Source organism: Gadus morhua, chromosome 20 (genome assembly GCF_902167405.1).
Source record: "Gadus morhua chromosome 20, gadMor3.0, whole genome shotgun sequence".
NCBI classification, from domain to species: Eukaryota; Metazoa; Chordata; class Actinopteri; order Gadiformes; family Gadidae; genus Gadus; species Gadus morhua.
In genome coordinates, this window is record NC_044067.1 from 495,001 (window position 1) to 517,500 (window position 22,500).

A 22,500-nucleotide genomic window follows, 5' to 3' on the forward strand; every position below is an offset into this window, starting at 1 on the left:
GGCCAAACACACACATGTGGAGAGGGCTGGCCTGTCTGTGCTCGTACAATAATAAACACACACACACACACACTAACACAATCTCTTACGCACACACACACACACACACACACACACACACACACACACACACACACACACACACACACACACACACACACACACACACACACACACATACACACGCATCACAAATTAAATCGACTCATAAGGCTTATCGTAGAATAGGTTTTCAATGTATATTGTTGAAGATTATGATTCAAAGGTAAATAATGATCCAGACTTAATGTACAATAACATCCTCCGTATTGACCCTGGATTATGTGTGTGTAGTTCTTTATTAAATGGTCCAGAGTCAGCAGACAGAGCATCGCTCTGCACTCTAGGGGAGCACAAGCTCCTCTCAGGACAGTTTCCATGGTTACCTCCGAGGGAGGGCGGCCCTGAATTAGGAATCACTCCGTTATTAGACAACAGGAAATAAAGTTAGTGTTGGAACCCGCCCAAAAGGAGCAACATTACGGGGTGTCTCCTGGCGCCTCCTGGGCACAGTGGAACAGAAGGGGGTCCACTCTGTGTAGCCAAAGATCACAAAAAACATGTGTTATCTATACCGATATACGGATCAGAACTGATCAGAACTGATCAGAACGGATCAGAACGGATCCAGGATGGATCAGAACGGATCAGAAAGGATCAGAATGGATCCATCTACTGTGGATCTAATGAGGACTCGACCTTCACCTGATGAGCAAAACGATCAGATATAAGATCAGATATAGGATCAGATATAAGATCAGATATAGGATCAGATATAGGATCAGATATAAGATCAGATATAGGATCAGATATAGGATTAGATATAAGATCAGATATAGGATCAGTTATAAGATCAGATATAAGATCAGATATAAGATCAGATATAGGATCAGATATAAGATCAGATATAGTATCAGATATAGGATCAGATTTAAGATCAGCAGGTCAGCAGAGGTAAGTAGGGTCAGACCGGTAGAGCTCAGTAGAGGTCAGACAGGTAGCGGTCGGTAGAGGTCACTAGAGGTCAGACCGGTAGAGGTCAGACCGGTAAAGGTCACTAGAGGTCTGACCGCTAGAGTTCACTAGAGGTCAGACTGCTAGAGGTCGGTTCTGTGTCCTATTATTCAGACCAATAAGCACCACCACCTTGTATTCAAACAGGAAGTAGTGGTTCAAACAGGAAGTACTGGTTGATCGAGAAACCTTAGAACCCGAGAAACCTTAGAATCCGGTTTGGGACATGGACTGGGGTCCATGTCCCAAACCGGAGGGAGGGAGGGAGAGAGAGAGAGAGAGAGAGAGAGAGAGAGAGAGAGAGAGAGAGAGAGAGAGAGGGGGAGAGAGAGAGAGAGAGAGAGAGAGAGAGAGAGAGAGAGAGAGAGAGAGAGAGAGGGGAGAGAGAGAGAGAGAGGAGAGAGAGAGGGGGAGAGAGAGAGAGAGAGAGAGAGAGAGAGAGAGAGAGAGAGAGAGAGAGAGAGAGAGAGAGAGAGAGAGAGAGAGAGACAGAGAGAGAGAGAGAGAGAGAGAGAGAGAGAGAGAGGGAGAGAGAGGGGGGGAGAGAGAGAGAGAGAGAGAGAGAGAGAGAGAGAGAGAGAGAGAGAGAGAGAGAGAGAGGAGAGAGGAGAGAGAGGGGGGAGAGAGAGAGAGAGAGAGAGAGAGAGAGAGAGAGAGAGAGAGAGAGAGAGAGAGAGAGAGAGAGAGAGAGAGAGAGACAGAGAGAGAGAGAGAGAGAGGAGAGAGAGAGAGAGAGAGAGAGACAGAGAGAGAGAGAGAGAGAGAGAGAGAGACAGAGAGAGAGAGAGAGAGAGGGAGACAGAGAGAGAGAGAGAGGTAGAGAGAGAGAGAGAGAGAGACAGAGAGAGGGAGAGAGAGAGAGACAGAGAGAGAGAGAGAGAGAGAGAGAGAGAGAGAGAGAGAGAGAGAGAGAGAGAGAGAGGGAGAGAGAGGGGGGGAGAGAGAGAGAGAGACAGAGAGAGAGAGAGAGAGAGACGGAGAGAGAGAGAGAGAGAGAGAGAGAGAGAGAGAGAGAGAGAGAGAGAGAGAGAGAGAGAGAGAGAGAGAGAGAGAGAGACGGAGAGAGAGAGAGAGAGAGAGAGGGAGAGAGAGAGAGAGAGAGAGAGGAGAGAGAGAGAGAGAGAGAGAGAGAGAGAGAGAGAGAGAGAGAGAGAGAGAGAGAGAGAGAGAGAGAGAGAGAGAGAGAGAGAGAGAGAGAGACGGAGAGAGAGAGAGAGAGAGAGAGAGAGGGGGGCCATTCCGTGAGACCGGGATTAGATCCTGGCAACTGTCTGTAGCCTAACCCTATTTTCATATTGCTAAAAGAGAGATTAAGAGAAATTAAAGAATGACTGAATGACTGAATGACTGAATGACTGGATGACTGGATGATGACAACCGTGAAAAACTGAGAAATGAGTGACGGACGGCACCATGACCCCAGCGTTGTGTTCACGTCACCACATCACTGCATGAGCTCTAATCAGAGACGGCCCTACGGAGGGAGTGGGCCTCGCTCCTGGCCCGGGCCACGCCCGCCCCTCCTGTGAGGTCTAAAGCCTCTAATGAAGACACAAGAGTTGTTGTTGTTGTTCACAGCAGGTTGTTCACATGCTTACACACGTTGTAGTTAATATTTCAAGATGATGAAGCACCCCCCCCCCCACCCCGTGGGGCTCTTTAGAATGAGGTCAGTAAATACCAGCTCTCCCCACCCCCCTCCACCATATGAATACACATATACATACATACACTTTATATACACATACTGGCCCTCATTTATCAAACGAACGTAGAAATGAGCGCAAATCTGAACGCATGATTCATCTTACGATAGGACCCACGTGAGATTTACGAAACCTTTGTATCACACCAATCCCAGCGTACGAAGGATCTTGGTGTTGATAAATACGGCGGCTGAGATCGATCGTAATTAACGTAACACGCCCATATAAAAACACGTCTTCAGAAGTCTCGCCCCTAACTTTTACGACATGGAGAAACGTCCAACGGTAAAATAGAGGAATTTTTCCGAGACCCAAATGGAGACGCTCGGGTCACTGGTGGATGCGAACCGTCTGGTTTTATTTGGTAGCCTAAAAGCTGGCATTAAAGGCCAGCAAAAGAATGCTATATGGAAGGAAATAACTGTTGCAGTGAATAGTGTTTCCAATGTTCGTCGGGCTACGGAAGAGGTTTGTTAATTAAATTAATTAAATAATAAATTAAATGTACAACTTCTGTTATCCAGCTTAAAACATTTCACATATATGCTATTGTTTGCATTCCGTTAAAGTTATTTAATTCCGAATAAGGTGAAGAAAAAATGGTCCGACATGAAGCTCAGCACCAAAAAACGTGTTGCGGCTGTGAAGCCGGCCAAGCAAGAAACGGGAGGAGGCCGGTGCAGTGCGACTACAGCGTAACTCACCGAGATGACTCTGACCATGTAGTGCGCCCTGAAGTAGACGATGCCCAACGTTGCTATTTTGGAAAATAAAAGAATCGTGCGTGCCCCCAGGCCATCGGGCTACCATGTTTAGGATTGACATTCTGGCATCGCAAATAATCGGAACATTAACTGAATGGTAGCTTTTGCGGTTGATGTACGCGTAATCATTAATAGATGCGCATATGGGTACAATCAACCGCACCAATCACATTTGGAAACCTAGCAATAGCATAAAAATCCCGTTTGATTCCAGTTTGCTGATCGTTATTATATGGGAATTTAATATAACGTTCGGAGAGGGACATTATAGCTGCCAAACCTGCTGGCATGGTTCGGCTAATACTTGGCTGGGAAATAGCAGACCTGTCCCCGATCTCCCGCTGCAAGATCCCGGTGGCCAAAAATCCCAAGGTAGAGCAAACCTGCACAGGTATTGCGTTTGATCGCCTAGTTTCTCGCCTTAACTGTGGCTCCAAAGCATTGCATAGCTCCATCAGGAGATGCCTTGGGAGACGAAAACGACTCAAGAGCCATTCATCGCCCTCCTTAAAAAAATCGGCGCGGTCTCGAAAAACTCTAACGTCTGTGCGTTGAGGTCCTCAACAGAGCCAGATCTGCCATCGCTGAGACACGACCACCTATTTGGCAAAGCTCCTGTTAATATAGACAGCTGAATAAACATTTCACCTGTCACATTCTAATTATTTTCATAGCAATACTGTTTTTAATTAGGCCTGACTTGATTGTAATTGTTTGAACGGCTGGACTAATTCCAATTTATTTAGTAATTAATACAGATGTTGAACATGGGCTACTTGTGCTGCACTATTCATCACTGAAATACCCGTATGTTGCGCCAAAAAAACTTGCGTACACGAGCTCAGACCTGACGTGAGATTTCATCGCAGCCTGCGCTCACGTTCAAATTGATAAATGCCAAGCTCAACGTTGAAATGAGCGTACGTCCATTTTACGCACGTTTTCTGTCGTACGCTCGTTTGATAAATGAGGGCCACTGTGTATACACATATATATATATATATTATAGATACTCATCTATACACAAACACATACAGTGTATGCACAGAGAGAGAGAGAGAAAGAGAGAGACAGAGAGACAGAGACAGAGACAGAGAGAGAGAGAGAGAGAGAGAGAGAGAGAGAGAGAGAGAGAGAGAGAGATAGAATCTCTAACCTGATTGGTGATCAGTAATGGCCGCCCTTCACAGTGTCCATGCTCTGAGTGATGAGAGCAGCTTCAGATTGTCTTTAATGATCAGTGATTAATCAGCCGTAGCCGTGCTGTCTCAGGCCGACCACCAGGGGCGCACCTCTGCAGAGGAAAGGCTCTTCTGTCAGAAGGTGTATCGACCTCCAGTCCTGATCCCAGACCCGCTGTTAGACTGATCCCAGACCCGCTGTTCGACTGATCCCAGACCAGCTGTTCGACTGATCCCAGACCCGCTGTTCGACTGATCCCAGACCCGCTGTTCGAGTGATCCCAGACCAGCAGTTAAACTGATCCCAGATCAGCCGTTAAACTGATACCAGACCAGCTGTTATACTGATCCCGGACCAGCTGTTAAACTGATCCCAGACCAGCTGTTAAACTGATCCCAGACCAGCTGTTACACTGATCCCGGACCAGCCGTTAAACTGATCCCGGACCAGCTGTTAGACTGATCCCAGAACAGCTGTTAAACTGATATAAGCTGTTAAACTGATACCAGACCAGCTGTTAAACTGATCCCAGACCAGCTGTTAAACTGATATAAGCTGTTAAACTGATATCAGACCAGCTGTTAAACTGATACCAGACCAGCTGTTAAACTGATACCAGCTGTTAAACTGATACCAGACAAGATGTTAATCTAATACCAACAGTATTTGTTAAATATAATAATATAATAATATAACAGTGCAGACATGTCTTGCTCAGGTTCAGGTTCTCTCTAGCAGAGATACGTGGCTGCTCTGTTTACCTGCGGATCAATCACCACAGCGGCTAGTAATGATCGTTTATAAAAGTGTAATATTCAGTAATATTTGAGGATGCTTTCTACCGAAGGTAGCCTACTCCGTATTCCACATACAAACAGAAGCAGTGTTAAGAATATCTCGGTTAATAATGTAGAACAATTGATGTGTTTCTTATGTTCATACCTGAGTTAACTGCAATAATATATCTTTTATATAGAGTTAGGACTGTTGTATCTTTCATATCTATGTTTCTATTTTTCATTTCTATGTTTTCCTTCATTCAGGCTGTTTCCTTAATGGGCAGCTGGATGAGATGTTCCAGGTGTTGGGCTGTGTTGTCTGGTGAGAGCTCTGCGTTCTCTACAGCGGCACGGAGTCCCTCCCCCTCCCGGTTCAAAGGCGCCAATTCATGAAACTCACGAATGACAGAGACTTGGTCGACGCCGTGTTCTGGTTTTAATCGACGGGTCACCCTGCGCGGTTCTAGTTCTCCGTTGGAGCTCGTTAGCACATGGAGGTCAGGTGTGAACTTCAGCACCCTAGAGAGCACCACTACTGGGGCTGCTGTCTGAAGGGTTTGCTTCTCCTATGCGATCAAACACGCTATCTCACACAACAAGCAAAAGTCTGACAAATAAAACAAGTGTGCGAATTTACATTTCCGATCCCCCGCCGACAGCACGCTGAGGGTGTGATGACGCGTCGTCTCACCCCAGCGGCTCAGCGGAGATGAGCGGCTCTGGGGTGGGGGGGGGGGCCGAGTCCCGGGGGAGACGCGTCACTCCAGCATAAGAACCGCTGGCTGCCGGAGCTCCACCACACCGACGGAGAACCGGCTCTACCGGCCGCTGAGCAGACCGGGTCTGACCCCAGCGATCCTGACCGATTCCGCGCGTTCCGGCCAGGAGGCGTTTCCGTGTTGTGGTGCTCAGGGCGAACCACTCCGAGGTGGGACCTGGAGATTATCTGAACTAGAAGGACGTTCAGAGTGGGGTATAAGCGGAGATGCTGCAGCAGTAACTCAGGACTGACTTCAGGAGGTCTTCGATCGGATCAACATGCCTGTCCGGAGGGGTCACGTGGCGCCGCAGAACACCTTCCTGGGAATAATAATTCGGAAATTTGAGGGTCAAAGTGAGCATTTGCATATTATTTTGTTACATAGTTTTACATTAATATCGGCCCATATCACATCGTGTCATTTTATTGTGTTTCATTTTTAGCTATTGCTACACTTGTTTATGCATCTTATTAATTAATTTATTATAATTGCATGCGTATGTTTGCGTGTGCGTGTGCGATACTGTGTGTCTATAGATGACACTGTAGTTTGTTCTTAAGAAGATTTTGCTGTTTTAGAGTGAGAGCAGATTCACTCTTTAACCAAACGATGAGCCGACCTTCACCTGAAGCCTTTAGTTCCTTCATCTGTGTTATGTGGCAACACACAACACAGTAGAGAACCTCCAGTAGAGAACCTCCACCCCCCTGTCCCACTAGACACTAGCACCTCCTCCACCCTGTCCCACTAGACACTATCACCTCCACCACCCTGTCCCACTAGACACTAGCACCTCCTCCACCCTGTCCCACTAGACACTATCACCTCCACCACCCTGTCCCACTAGACACTAGCACCTCCACCCCCCTGTCCCACTAGACACTAGCACCTCCTCCACCCTGTCCCACTAGACACTAGCACCTCCACCCCCCTGTCCCACTAGACACTATCACCTCCACCCCCCTGTCCCACTAGACACTATCACCTCCACCCCCCTGTCCCACTAGACACTATCACCTCCACCCCCCTGTCCCACTAGACACTAGCACCTCCACCCCCCTGTCCCACTAGACACTATCACCTCCACCCCCCTGTCCCACTAGAAACTAGCACCAGGGCGTGGGTGCTGCAACCTTTCTGCACCTTATCCCCGGCTAACACCAGCACCACCTAACACCAGCACCACCTAACACCAGCACCACCAACCCCTGGGATCTTCTCCACCACAGACAGGAAGTTCGTGATCGCCAACGCGCGGGTGGAGAACTGCGCCATCATCTACTGCAACGACGGCTTCTGTGAGATGACGGGGTTCTCGCGGCCGGACGTGATGCAGCGGCCCGGCACCTGCCCCTTCCTGCACGGCGCGCTGACCCCCCCCGCCGCCATCGGCCAGGTGGAGCAGGCCATGGGGGGGTCCGAGGAGCGCAAGGTGGAGATCACCTACCACCGCAAGGACGGTGAGTCACCACAGCTTCCGGGTGGGGTGACAGAGGACCGCTGAGGGTCACGACCCCCGGGTGGGGTGACGGAGGACCGCTGAGGGTCACGGCCCCCGGGTGGGGTGACGGAGGACCGCTGAGGGTCACGGCCCCCGGGTGGGGTGACGGAGGACCGCTGAGGGTCACGACCCCAGGGTGGGGTGACGGAGGACCGCTGAGGGTCACGGCCCCCGGGTGGGGTGACGGAGGACCGCTGAGGGTCACAGCCCCCGGGTGGGGTGACGGAGGACCGCTGAGGGTCACGGCCCCAGGGTGGGGTGACGGAGGGAGGGGTCAGAGGGCCCCAGGGTGGGGTGATGGGGGGGGTGATGGGGGGGGGTTAGAGCCCTGGGTGGGGGCCAGGCGGTGAGGGGGTCTCTGCGGACTCAGCGGACCCTTACAGTGAGGGTTGGGCGTGGGTGGGGGGTCGTGGGGATGGGGGAGTCTTGCTGTTGTCCGTGAGGGGATATGAGGTTCTGTGATGACAGGGGTGAACCTGTCGCTACACGCTACACACAGCTACACGCTACACGTGGCTACATGCTACACACAGCTACACGCTACACACAGCTACACGCTACACACAGCTACACGCTACACGTGGCTACACGCTACACGTGGCTACGCGCTACACACAGCTACATGCTACACACAGCTACACACACCTACATGCTACACACAGCTACACGCTACCAAACTCTATACGCTACACACAGCTACATGCTACACACAGCTACACGCTACACACTACACACAGCTACACGCTACACACAGCTACACGCTACACACAGCTACACCCTACACACAGCTACACGCTACACACAGCTACACGCTACACACAGCTACACGCTGCACACAGCTACACGCTGCATACAGCTATACGCTACACACAGCTACACGCAACACACAGCTACACGCTACACCAAGCAACATGCTACACACAGCTAAACGCTGCACACAGCTACACGCTACACACAGCTACACGCTACACACAGCTACACGCTACACACAGCTACATGCTACACACAGCTACACACTACACTCGGCAGCACTTTCACACCCAACTAGACGCTATGCTACAGGCTACACACAGCGTGGCCCGTCCGAGCCCTACTGCCCGTCCTTAAACACCATATGAATATATATATATATACATATATATATATATATATATATATACACACATACATACATACATACATACATACATACATACATACATACATACATATATATATATATATATATATATATATATATATATATATATATATATATATATATATATATATATATATATATATACATACATATATATATATATACACATATACATATATACATATATACACATATACATATATACATATATATATATATATATATATATATATATATATATATATATATATATATAGACCATAGTGTGATAATTATATGCTTCCTGCTTCCTCATCTTTTGTAACAGTTTCTGAAGACTATTTTGTAATTGAGCATTTGATTCTGAATTTCCAGTTAACGTATTCTGCCAATCCACATTTTAAAATCATTTTCTAGAGTTAGTATTTTGGATATGCTTCCCTTTCCCAGATGACCTTGCCTTATCTGCCACTGGCAGATTTCTACTGCTGCACGCTGCTTTTATTTAATGTCCGGGTTCCACGATAAACAACCAAACAGGTTCCATAGCCTGCACCACGAGACACTTCCAGAACGCCACGCTGTGTCTCAGTGATCACAGCGACCCTGGTGTGATCCTACTGGGATCCTAGTGTGGTAATAGTGACCATAGTGTGACAATAGTAACATCATGGTGATCCTTGTTTGATAATCTCGACCATAGTGTGATACTAGTGTGATCATAGTGATCACAGTGATCATAGTGATCCTAGTGTGATCCTAGTGACCACAGTGTGATCCTAGTGTGATCATAGTGATCATAGTGACCACAGTGTGATCCTTGTCTGATAACAGTCTGACCACAGTGTGATCCTAGTGATCATAGTCTGACCACAGTGTGATCCTAGTATGATCATAGTGATCATAGTGATTATAGTGTGATCCTAGTGACCATAGTGTGATCCCTGTCTGATAATAGTGACCACATTGTGATCCTGGTGAACATAGTGTGATCCTTGTCTGATAATAGTGATCATAGTCTGATAATACTGATCATAGTCTGACCATAGTGGCATCATAGTGATCAGAGTGGGATAATGGTGATCATAGTTTGATATTAGTGATCCTAGTGTGATCTTAGTGTGATAATAGTGATCTTAGTCTGACCGGGCTCTGTGTCCTTGTGTTCTGCCCCCATGAGTTAAAGAGAGAAAGGGGAGAGAGGGGGGAGACAGAGGGGAGAGAGAGGAGAGACTGAGGGGAGAGACAGAGGGGAGAGAGGGAGAGATTGAGGGGAGGGAGAGAGGGGGAGGAGAGAGGGGAGAGAGAGGGGAGAGGGGGGGAGAGAGAGAAGGGAAAAAAATGGGATAATAGACGGACAGGACGTTCATAGAGACTTATGCCAAGCACTTAGAATCGCCAGGTTAACCCATTCCTCGCATCACAACCAGATACAGAGATAGAGAGAGATACAGAGATAGACAGAGAGATAGAGAGATAGACAGAGAGACAGAGAGATAGAGAGATAGACAGAGGGATAGAGAGATAGAGAGAGAAATATATTGAGATACAGAGTCAGAGGGCGATACAGAGATAGAGAAATAGTGTCGAAGATAGAGAGAGATAAAGAGATAGAGAGAGAGATACTGTGAAATGTATACAGACTTAGAGAGATACAGAGAAATGTATATAGAGATAGAGAGAGCGATAGGGAGATACAGAGATAGGAAGACACAGAGAGCAATACAGATATTGAAAGAGATGTCATTCTCTCAATCACCTTACATCATGTCAATCACCTTACATTATGTGAATGGCATGTGTCTGTCATCACAGGGTTCTGTATGGTATCATCTCCTTCATGATAATTCAACACTATTTTATCAACCAGGTTGGGCTGTCAGTTTAGTGTTTTAGTGCATTGAAGGCGTATTCACCGTCTGCCCGTCAATCAGCCTCCACTCCCAGTTCTTAAATGAATAACTGCATGGACTACAGGGACAGCCTTCATGCTCTTCCGTGTGAAGTCAGAGACCATCAGGACTGGGCTTCCTGAGTGGTTTCGCTGCCCTGGAGAGCTCAGAGTCTCAGCCTTAGAGTCTGGACGTCTGATGAGGAGCCCCCAGTCCCTCCATTGCAGGTCTTTAATGAGGTACTATCCTGAGGTGGACAGAGCGCTGCTTTCCAACCACGTTCACCAGGGTAACCTCTTCACGGAGAGTCTGTAGAGCGCCGGGAGCCGACCGCGGAAAGGGGAAACAAAGGAGAACCACGAGAACAGAGAGATCTTTTTAATCACCGCCAACCAGCCAGCGTCGGAATATTTAATCAGGAGTGTGCTGAAATGCTAGCTTGTGTGTGAATATATACTGTGTATATATATATATATATATATACTGTATATATTGTTTTTCAAACCTTAAAGAATATGACAAAGAGTAGTAGTGTGGAGAGAAACTGGCCTCTTTCAAGTGAGCCTCCATCCTCCTTTCTCCTCTCTCATCTCTCCCCCTCTCCCTCCTCTCTCATCCTCATCTCTCCTCCTCTCCATATCAACTCAATATTACTCCTATAATGTCTGAAGCAACCAGGCGACTAAAGATGCCCCTCATATTATTCCTCACTCTCTTCTCTACACTCCTGTGTTTCTCTATTTCATTTATGTATACTATTCTCTCTCCTATTATATACTGTGCACACCCCCCCCCCCTCTCTCCCTTGTCTCTCTCTTCCTCTCATAATATACTCTCACCCCTTAACTGACATTCTGAGACTGAGACTCTGCGAGTCAGAGACTGAGACTGAGAGAATCAGAGACTCTGAGACTAAGACTGACACTCTGAGACTCTGAGACTGACACTCTGACACTCTGAGACTGAGACTCTGAAACTCTGAGACTGAGACTCTGAGACTAAGACTGACACTCTGAGACTCTGAGGCTGAGACTCTGAGACTGAGACTGACACTCTGAGACTCTGAGGCTGAGACTGAGACTCTGAGACTGACACTCTGAGACTCTGAGACTAAGACTGACACTCTGAGACTCTGAGGCTGAGACTCTGAGACTGAGACTGACACTCTGAGAATCTGAGGCTGAGACTGAGACTCTGAGACTAAGACTGACACTCTGAGACTCTGAGACTGACACTCTGAGACTGAGGCTCTGAGACTAAGACTGACACTCTGAGACTCTGAGGCTGAGACTCTGAGACTGAGACTGACACTCTGAGACTCTGAGGCTGAGACTCTGAGACTAAGACTCTGAGACTAAGACTGAGACTCTGAGACTGAGACTCTGAGACTCTGAGACTGAGACTCTGAGACTAAGACTGACACTCTGAGACTCTGAGGCTGAGACTCTGAGACTGAGACTGACACTCTGAGACTCTGAGGCTGACACTCTGAGACTGAGACTCTGAGACTAAGACTGACACTCTGAGATTCTGAGGCTGAGACTCTGAGACTGAGACTGACACTCTGAGACTCTGAGGCTGAGACTCTGAGACTAAGACTCTGAGACTAAGACTGAGACTCTGAGACTGAGACTCTGAGACTCTGAGACTGAGACTCTGAGACTCTGAGACTAAGACTGACACTCTGAGACTCTGAGGCTGAGACTCTGAGACTGAGACTGACACTCTGAGACTCTGAGGCTGAGACTCTGAGACTAAGACTCTGAGACTAAGACTGAGACTCTGAGACTGAGACTCTGAGACTGAGACTCTGAGACTCTGAGACTGAGACTCTGAGACTAAGACTGACACTCTGAGACTCTGAGGCTGAGACTCTGAGACTAAGACTGACACTCTGAGACTAAGACTGAGACTCTGAGACTGAGACTCTGAGGCTGAGACTGAGACTCTGAGACTAAGACTGAGACTCTGAGACTGAGACTCTGAGGCTGAGACTGAGACTCTGAGACTGAGACTGACACTCTGAGACTCTGAGGCTGACACTCTGAGACTGAGACTCTGAGACTAAGACTGACACTCTGAGATTCTGAGGCTGAGACTCTGAGACTGAGACTGACACTCTGAGACTCTGAGGCTGAGACTCTGAGACTAAGACTCTGAGACTAAGACTGAGACTCTGAGACTGAGACTCTGAGACTGAGACTCTGAGACTCTGAGACTGAGACTCTGAGACTAAGACTGACACTCTGAGACTCTGAGGCTGAGACTCTGAGACTAAGACTGACACTCTGAGACTAAGACTGAGACTCTGAGACTGAGACTCTGAGGCTGAGACTGAGACTCTGAGACTAAGACTGAGACTCTGAGACTGATACTCTGAGGCTGAGACTGACACTCTGAGACTCTGAGGCTGAGACTCTGAGACTAAGACTGACACTCTGAGACTAAGACTGAGACTCTGAGACTGAGACTCTGAGACTGAGACTGAGACTCTGAGACTGAGACTCTGAGACTGAGACTCTGAGACTGAGACTCTGAGACTCTGAGACTGAGACTCTAAGACTGACACTCTGAGACTCTGAGGCTGAGACTGACACTCTGAGACTCTGAGGCTGAGACTCTGAGACTAAGACTGAGACTCTGAGACTGAGACTCTGAGACTGAGTCTCTGAGACTGAGACTCTGAGACTGACACTCTGAGACTCTGAGACTGAGACTCTGAGACTGAGACTCTGAGACTGAGACTCTGAGACTCGGACTCTGACTGAGGCTCAGAGTTCTTTTCAGTGAGCTGATCTGCTCCTCATGAATAAAGATGGGAGGGTGAGCGGCTTACAGAATAAATACGTTAGAAGAGGTAGAAAGGGCATAATGCCCCCCCCCCCTCCATGACAGCCCCCCGAGGCGCTGCAACATTGATGAGTGCTGAAGGGGGCGGAGCTGTAGTCAGGGGAGGAGGAGCTGAGCAGAGAGAGTGGCCGGGGAGGGTATCAGTACCCTGAAACACACACACACACACACACGCACATGCACACACACACACACACACACACACACACACACACACACACACACACACACACACACACACACACACACACACACACACACACACACACACACACACACACACACACACACACACACACACACACATATACGGATCACTTACCAATCCCCGCAAAATGTAATGAACCTACAGATGGACTCAAACACGCCTTGTTGATCTGGTTCTGCATGAGGTTCTACGGTCTGAAACACGCCTTGTTGATCTGGTTCTGCATGAGGTTCTGGTCTGAAACATGCCTTGTTGATCTGGTTCTGCATGAGGTTCTGGTCTGAAACACGCCTTGTTGATCTGGTCTCATGTTCTGCATGAGGTTCTACGGTCTGAAACACGCCTTGTTGATCTGGTCTCATGTTCTGCATGAGTTTCTGGTCTGAAACACGCCTTGTTGATCTGGTCTCATGTTCTGCATGAGGTTCTGGTCTGAAACACGCCTTGTTGATCTGGTCTCATGCTCTGCATGAGGTTCTACGGTCTGAAACACGCCTTGTTGATCTGGTCTCATGTTCTGCATGATTTTCTGGTCTGAAACACGCCTTGTTGATCTGGTCTCATGTTCTGCATGAGGTTCTACGGTCTGAAACATGCCTTGTTGATCTGGTTCTGCATGAGTTTCTGGTCTGAAACACGCCTTGTTGATCTGGTCTCATGTTCTGCATGAGGTTCTGGTCTGAAACACGCCTTGTTGATCTGGTCTCATGTTCTGCAGGAGGTTCTGGTCTGAAACACGCCTTGTTGATCTGGTCTCATGCTCTGCATGAGGTTCTACGGTCTGAAACACGCCTTGTTGATCTGGTCTCATGTTCTGCATGATTTTCTGGTCTGAAACACGCCTTGTTGATCTGGTCTCATGTTCTGCATGAGGTTCTACGGTCTGAAACACGCCTTGTTGATCTGGTTCTGCATGAGTTTCTGGTCTGAAACACGCCTTGTTGATCTGGTCTCATGTTCTGCATGAGGTTCTGGTCTGAAACACGCCTTGTTGATCTGGTCTCATGTTCTGCAGGAGGTTCTGGTCTGAAAAACGCCTTGTTGATCTGGTCTCATGTTCTGCATGAGGTTCTGGTCTGAAACACGCCTTGTTGATCTGGTCTCATGTTCTGCAGGAGGTTCTGGTCTGAAACACGCCTTGTTGATCTGGTTCTGCATAAGGTTCTACGGTATTAAACAAGCCTTGTTGATCTGGTCTCATGTTCTACAGGAGGTTCTGGTCTGAAACCCACACATTGGTTCAGGAAGAAACGTGCCTTCATTTGAAGGTTCATTATCTCCTGGTCTCCAGTCTCAAGTGGTTTACCAGCAGTCGGGAAGTGGCTTAAAGCCCCTACTGGTAATCTTGAGAAGCTCTAAAGGATGTGAGTTGGGCATCAGGAGCCACACAGCTTTGGTGCTTTGGCTCCAGGCTAAGCAGCTTAAATGTAGAGCTGTCAGAGCAGCGAGGCAGGGAGCCAGAGAACTAGGACACTGTATTTGACCCTTTGTAACAAAATAATGTCTCACTATGCAACGTATGCTGAGAGCAATTCAGAGAATGTTCGAGAACAATATGGATGCAGGTGATAGAATATATTTGTTGGTAAATATTTTAAAATGCCACCAGTATATATCTACATATCTAACTATATATATATAGATGGTATATATGTTAATATGTACAGAATAGATAGTATATATCGGATATATATGTTAATATGAATACAGTAGATAGTGTATATCTGGTGTATAAGTTAATATGAATGCAGTAGGATTATTGATAGGTATTATGGGCAGGATTACTTTGACTTCAGCTGTTTAAATAAAGTGGGACCCAGAAAACAGCAGAAACTTCTGGTAATCGCCTTCCTCGCCCCAGCAACAAACTACAGAAACAAAACAATGTGTATTTTTTTAAAAAGGGTTACATCTAAAAGCACTGCTCAACCTATTGTTGTGGTCCATTGTACTTGTATTACTTTATAGTATCAAACTTATCTTTACAGTATCTTAGACACTGAAGTACAGTATCTCACTGCAGTACTGAATAGAGTATTTCACTGCAGTGTTGAATGCAGTATCTCTGTGAAGTATTGAATACAGTGCCTTACTGCAGTACTGAATACAGTACCTCGGTGAAGTACTGAATACAGTATCTCTGTGCAGTATTGAATACAGTACCTTACTGCAGTACTGAATACAGTATCTCACTGCAGTATTGAATACAGTATCGCAGTGCAGTACTGAATACAGTATCTCACTGCAGTACTGACTTCAGTACCTTACTGCAGTACTGAATACAGTATCTCGGAGCAGTATTGAATACAGTAGCTCACTGCAGTATTGAATACAGTACCTTACTGCAGTATTGAATACAGTATCTCGGTGCAGTATTGAATACAGTACCTTACTGCAGTACTGAATACAGTATCTCTGTGCAGTACTGAATACAGTATTTCGGTGCAGTACTGAATACAGTATCTCGGTGCAGTACTGATTACAGTATCTCGGTGCAGTACTGAATACAGCACCTTACTGCAGTACTGAATACAGTATCTCGGTGCAGTACTGAATACAGTTTATCGGTGCAGTACTGAATACAGTACCTTACTGTAGTACTGAATACAGTATCTCGGTGCAGTATCGAATACAGTTCCTCGGTGCAGTACTGAATACAGCACCTTACTGCAGTACTGAATACAGTATTTCTGTGCAGTATTGAATACAGTACCTCGGTGCAGTACTGAATACAGTACCTTACTGCAGTAATGCATACAGTATTTCTGTGCTGTATTGAATACAGTACCTCGGTGCAGTACTGAATACAGTACCTTACTGCAGTACTGATTAGAGTACCTTACTGCAGTACTGATTAAAGTATCTCGGTGCAGTACTGAATACATTACCTTACTACAGTACTGAATACAGTACCTCGATGCAGTACTGAATACAGTACCTCGGTGCAGTACTGAATACAGAACCTTACTGCAGAACTGAATACAGTATCTCGGTGCAGTACTGAATACAGTACCTTCGTGCAGTACTGAATACAGTACCTTAAGCCAGTACTGAATACAGTACCTTACTACAGTACTGAATACAGTACCTTACTGCAGTACTGAATACAGTACCTTACTGCAGTGCTGAATACAGTACCTCGGTGCAGTACTGAATACAGAACCTTACTGCAGTACTGAATACAGTACCTCGGTGCAGTACTGAATACAGTACCTTGGTGCAGTACTGAATACAGTACCTTGGTGCAGTACTGAATACAGTACCTTACTGCAGTACTGAATACAGTACCTTACTGCAGTACTGAATACAGTATCTCTGTGCAGTATTGAATACAGTACCTTACTGCAGTACTGAATACAGTATCTCACTGCAGTATTGAATACAGTATCGCAGTGCAGTACTGAATACAGTATCTCACTGCAGTACTGACTTCAGTACCTTACTGCAGTACTGAATACAGTATCTCGGAGCAGTATTGAATACAGTAGCTCACTGCAGTATTGAATACAGTACCTTACTGCAGTATTGAATACAGTATCTCGGTGCAGTATTGAATACAGTACCTTACTGCAGTACTGAATACAGTATCTCTGTGCAGTACTGAATACAGTATTTCGGTGCAGTACTGAATACAGTATCTCGGTGCAGTACTGATTACAGTATCTCGGTGCAGTACTGAATACAGCACCTTACTGCAGTACTGAATACAGTATCTCGGTGCAGTACTGAATACAGTTTATCGGTGCAGTACTGAATACAGTACCTTACTGTAGTACTGAATACAGTATCTCGGTGCAGTATCGAATACAGTTCCTCGGTGCAGTACTGAATACAGCACCTTACTGCAGTACTGAATACAGTATTTCTGTGCAGTATTGAATACAGTACCTCGGTGCAGTACTGAATACAGTACCTTACTGCAGTAATGCATACAGTATTTCTGTGCTGTATTGAATACAGTACCTCGGTGCAGTACTGAATACAGTACCTTACTGCAGTACTGATTAGAGTACCTTACTGCAGTACTGATTAAAGTATCTCGGTGCAGTACTGAATACATTACCTTACTACAGTACTGAATACAGTACCTCGATGCAGTACTGAATACAGTACCTCGGTGCAGTACTGAATACAGAACCTTACTGCAGAACTGAATACAGTATCTCGGTGCAGTACTGAATACAGTACCTTCGTGCAGTACTGAATACAGTACCTTAAGCCAGTACTGAATACAGTACCTTACTACAGTACTGAATACAGTACCTTACTGCAGTACTGAATACAGTACCTTACTGCAGTGCTGAATACAGTACCTCGGTGCAGTACTGAATACAGAACCTTACTGCAGTACTGAATACAGTACCTCGGTGCAGTACTGAATACAGTACCTTGGTGCAGTACTGAATACAGTACCTTGGTGCAGTACTGAATACAGTACCTTACTGCAGTACTGAATACAGTACCTTACTGCAGTACTGAATACAGTATCTCGGTGCAGTACTGAATACAGTACCTTACTGCAGTACTGAATACAGTACCTTACTGCAGTACTGAATACAGTACCTTACTGCAGTACTGAATGCAGTATCTCGGTGCAGTACTGAAAACAGTACCTCGGTGCAGTACTGAATACAGTACCTCGGTGCAGTACTGAATACAGTACCTTGCTGCAGTACTGAACACAGTACCTCGGTGCAGTACTGAATACAGTACCTTACTGCAGTACTGAATACAGCAGCTCACTGTGGGGCTGGAGCCAGACTGACGGTGCATCGTGGACGTCCTGCTGCTAAATGCTGTCCTGTGTCGTGATCCTGCAGCAGGACGCTCGCCACAAAGGGAACCTGAGCCCCGCATTAGGCGGCCATCGCTTAGCGGTCCGCCGGGGTCATGTGATACGCAGGTGGGGCGGCCTCTCCCCCCTTGGAGGACCTGGCCCCCCCGGACGGGCTCGTGTCCCGGGGTGAGGGGGGGGTCAGGCGGGACGCCCCCCAGGGCAGCAGACCGCCGGCCCCTAAGCAGACCATGCATCTTTCATCGCCTGGTCCTCTCTGGTTGCAGCGGCAGGCTGAGCCCGGTCCCCTCTCCGCCCGTTCAGGGACTGCAGTGAGGTCGGGCCAAAGATATAATTAGACAACAACCAGATAACACAATATCGCCTTACACACAGCACACCTCACCTCGCCTCTATTGTTTGTGCTTCTTTACATTTGGAATGCAATCTGCAACCTCATTTAATTGAACAAAGACAGAAATACAGTGATAACTATTAGATTATTAAATAAGTGATTAATTATAGAAAAGTAAGCATGATATAGCCCAATGAAGTGCTGCCAGCACGGCTATCCTTAATTAGGAGGATAGAAACAGAGTTGTACGAGGCTCAGAGCAGAGCAGATGGATCCGTGCAGCAGGGATGAACGGCTCCCTTTAACTATAATGGAGAGCTCTCTGCATCTCGGGGGAAGCCTTACTGAGAATAATGTCTTTAGCATTCCTCCAAACCATCTGCTTAGTCCTCCATATGCACACGCTTTGTATATTCTCTTCATTATTTTAACACACCCCAGAATTCTGTGTATAAAAACAACAGCAATAAAAGACGACGGCACAGATCTCACAGAGATAACTGGGAACAGGAACGTGAACGCAGGACTTGTCCCTGACGGCCTGCTTGATGCTGATTAAAGAAGAGGCCCGGCTGGCTAATGGAGACCTCACTGAGCACCATGGCCAAGAGGACATTAAACAAGGGCTAGCTTAGTCTCTCTCTCTCTCTCTCTCTCTCTCTCTCTCTCTCTCTCTCTCTCTCTCTCTCTCTCTCTCTCTCTCTCTCTCTCTCTCTCTCTCTCTCTCTCTCTCTCTCTCTCCCTCCCTCCCTCCCTCCCTCTCTACTAGGCAGTGAGTGCCCCAGTGGAGCTGCGTGATGGTGTAAGCAGAATGGCTGTAAACAAGAGAAATGTCACATTTGGTTCTCAGTGTGTAGAACCAGAGGCTCTTGATTCTGCCTCCACAGCAGTGGAGGCTGGCGTACCATTCAGAATACGGATGAGGCTAAGAATAGAAAGGTATAACAATGCTATTGTAATATTGATATATTTATAATATATTCTGTGTTATGTACTGAGATTATAAGACCATGACACAGGATAGGCCTACATCATTTAGTACAGTCTAGCAGATTGCATGATTAAACCCCAATGCTTTAATAATTAATGATGGAAACAGAATCCTCTTTAATTAAATTTCCATCATTAAAGCAGGATGGTCTCAATCCGCGCTGTGTTTGTTTCTCAGCCCGGGCGTAAAGTGTGCTCCTCTTTGGCAGGGCGAAAGACACACGTGTTCTCGGTCAATGACGAAACAATCCTTTAGCCATCGAACACACTCAGAGAACACACTGCTGGCCCTGGCAGTGTGAGTCCAGGAGACTGCAGTCCCCTACGCCAGGCTTCTCCTCCAGAGAGTAGAGATGGCATGAGACAGGACAGTCCTGGAGACAGGACAGTCCTGGAGACAGGGCACTCCTGGAGACAGGGCACTCCTGGAGACAGGACAGTCCTGGAGACAGGACAGTCCTGGAGACAGGACAGTCCTGGAAACAGCAGCACCAGGACTCTTCTTGGCAGCAGATTCATAGTTTGGTTGAAAAAAATAAATAAAAGGAGGAATGTCTCACCACTGTAACCTCTGTGGAAAGGATCTCTTACAGAACATCACAAGTCCTGTTTCACAGCATCGTGCTGAGCTCATCTAATGAGGCGGAGAATGGCAGTTCGCCTCTCCTCAGGAGATCTCATCTCATTCCCTCAGCCAGTCAGGGCATTTACAGACACATGTCTACATGATACATGAGACACATATCTACATGATACATGATACACATATCTACATGACACATCTCTACATGATACATTAGACACATCTCTAGATGATACATGAGACACATCTCTAGATGATATATGGGACACAGGACACATCTCTACATGATACATGAGACACATCTCTAGATGATACATGAGACACATCTCTAGATGATATATGGGACACAGGACACATCTCTACATGATACATGAGACACATCTCTACATGATGTAGCAAGAGAGAGACACATGTTATCTGGTAAAACAAATACGTTGCAGGAAAATATATCGATCTTCAGAACAAACCGATAATTGACAAAATCATATGTATGGTTTATAATGTTTACGCCTTCATTTCTGAGAACCATATACTCATCAATCATGGAATAGGAAGAGAAGGAAATTCAATAAATACCTTCGCTAGAACACATGGAGGAGATACATGTGCACACTGGAGTCATTCTGATTGTTGTATAATGACGATACAAAAAGAAAAAGAAAATACATTTGATTGTGCTAAGTATAACTGTAATTCAACTTTCGACAATAATATAAAACTTTGCTACATAAGGCTTTATAGATATCTTCAACCTTTTTTTTAAGTGTGGTTTACAGAGAATTAACATTTTGAAATTTTCTTTCTTAAACTGAAAGTTACTAGAGATGGCCACATACATCTTTGTATACCTTACCACTCTGAGGCAACTACTGAAAAGTCTACCAGGAAATGAGCTGCAGACCTACTCAATCAGAGTCTTTCTCCCCACCAATCCGCTGTGAGGACGCAGGCCTGCCACTGAATCAGCTGATGACAGGCCCACGGCCTCCTTAATGACGAGAAGCTCGTAGCCTTGAGAAAACGTACCGGAAACAATGCCCATGTTTTCATTCTACGTTCCCTTATGTGGGCTCCCAGAGCCGAGCTCAAAACATATCTTGAGACGTAGTGAACAATAGATCACTATCCAGAAGGTAATAACCCCTCTAATGAGGCGCATTGTGCTGATGTAGCACTGCTCCAGAACCGAGAACCTCCCCATTGATATTTTTATAGTGGAGGTGACATTCAGCTCCGCGGATGAGTCAGCGGAGGCAGGGGCTTAGAGACGGCCATTGTGTTTCCATCTGCTCTGGAACAGAGCCCAGCCCACAGAGAGGCTGGTTACTGTGGGAAGACTAGGTACTAGAGACAGTAGATACTAGAGAAAGTAGATACTAGAGACAGAAGGTACTAGAGAGAGTAGGTACTAGAGACAGTAGATACTAGAGACAGTAGGTACTAGAGACAGTAGATACTAGAGACAGTAGGTACTAGAGACAGTAGGTACTAGAGACAGTAGGTACTAGAGACAGTAGATACTAGAGACAGTAGGTACTAGAGAGAGTAGGTACTAGAGACAGTAGGTACTAGAGAGAGTAGGTACTAGAGACAGTAGGTACTAGAGACAGTAGATACTAGAGACAGTAGGTACTAGAGACAGTAGATACTAGAGACAGTAGATACTAGAGACAGTAGGTACTAGAGACAGTAGGTACTAGAGACAGTTGGTACTAGAGACAGTAGATACTAGAGACAGTAGGTACTAGAGACAGTAGGTACTAGAGACAGTAGGTACTAGAGACAGTAGGTACTAGAGACAGTAGGTACTAGAGAGAGTAGATACTAGAGACAGTAGGTACTAGAGAGAGTAGATTCTAGAGACAGTAGGTACTAGAGAGAGTAGGTACTAGAGACAGTAGATACTAGAGACAGTAGGTACTAGAGACAGTAGATACTAGAGACAGTAGATACTAGAGAGAGTAGATACTAGAGAGACAGTA

The 22,500-nt window shown here is 46.4% G+C and overlaps 1 protein-coding gene across 1 annotated transcript in view; it reads left to right on the forward strand.

Annotated features, from left to right (window-relative positions):
- Positions 1-6,246: 6,246 nt before the first annotated feature.
- kcnh7 (potassium voltage-gated channel subfamily H member 7) overlaps positions 6,247-22,500 on the forward strand; it is a 53,023-nt gene continuing 36,769 nt past the window's right edge. The window contains 2 exon segments of the mRNA XM_030343163.1: positions 6,247-6,598; positions 7,475-7,705. Coding sequence (XP_030199023.1) covers positions 6,523-6,598; positions 7,475-7,705 — 307 coding nt within the window. The 5' untranslated portion in view covers positions 6,247-6,522.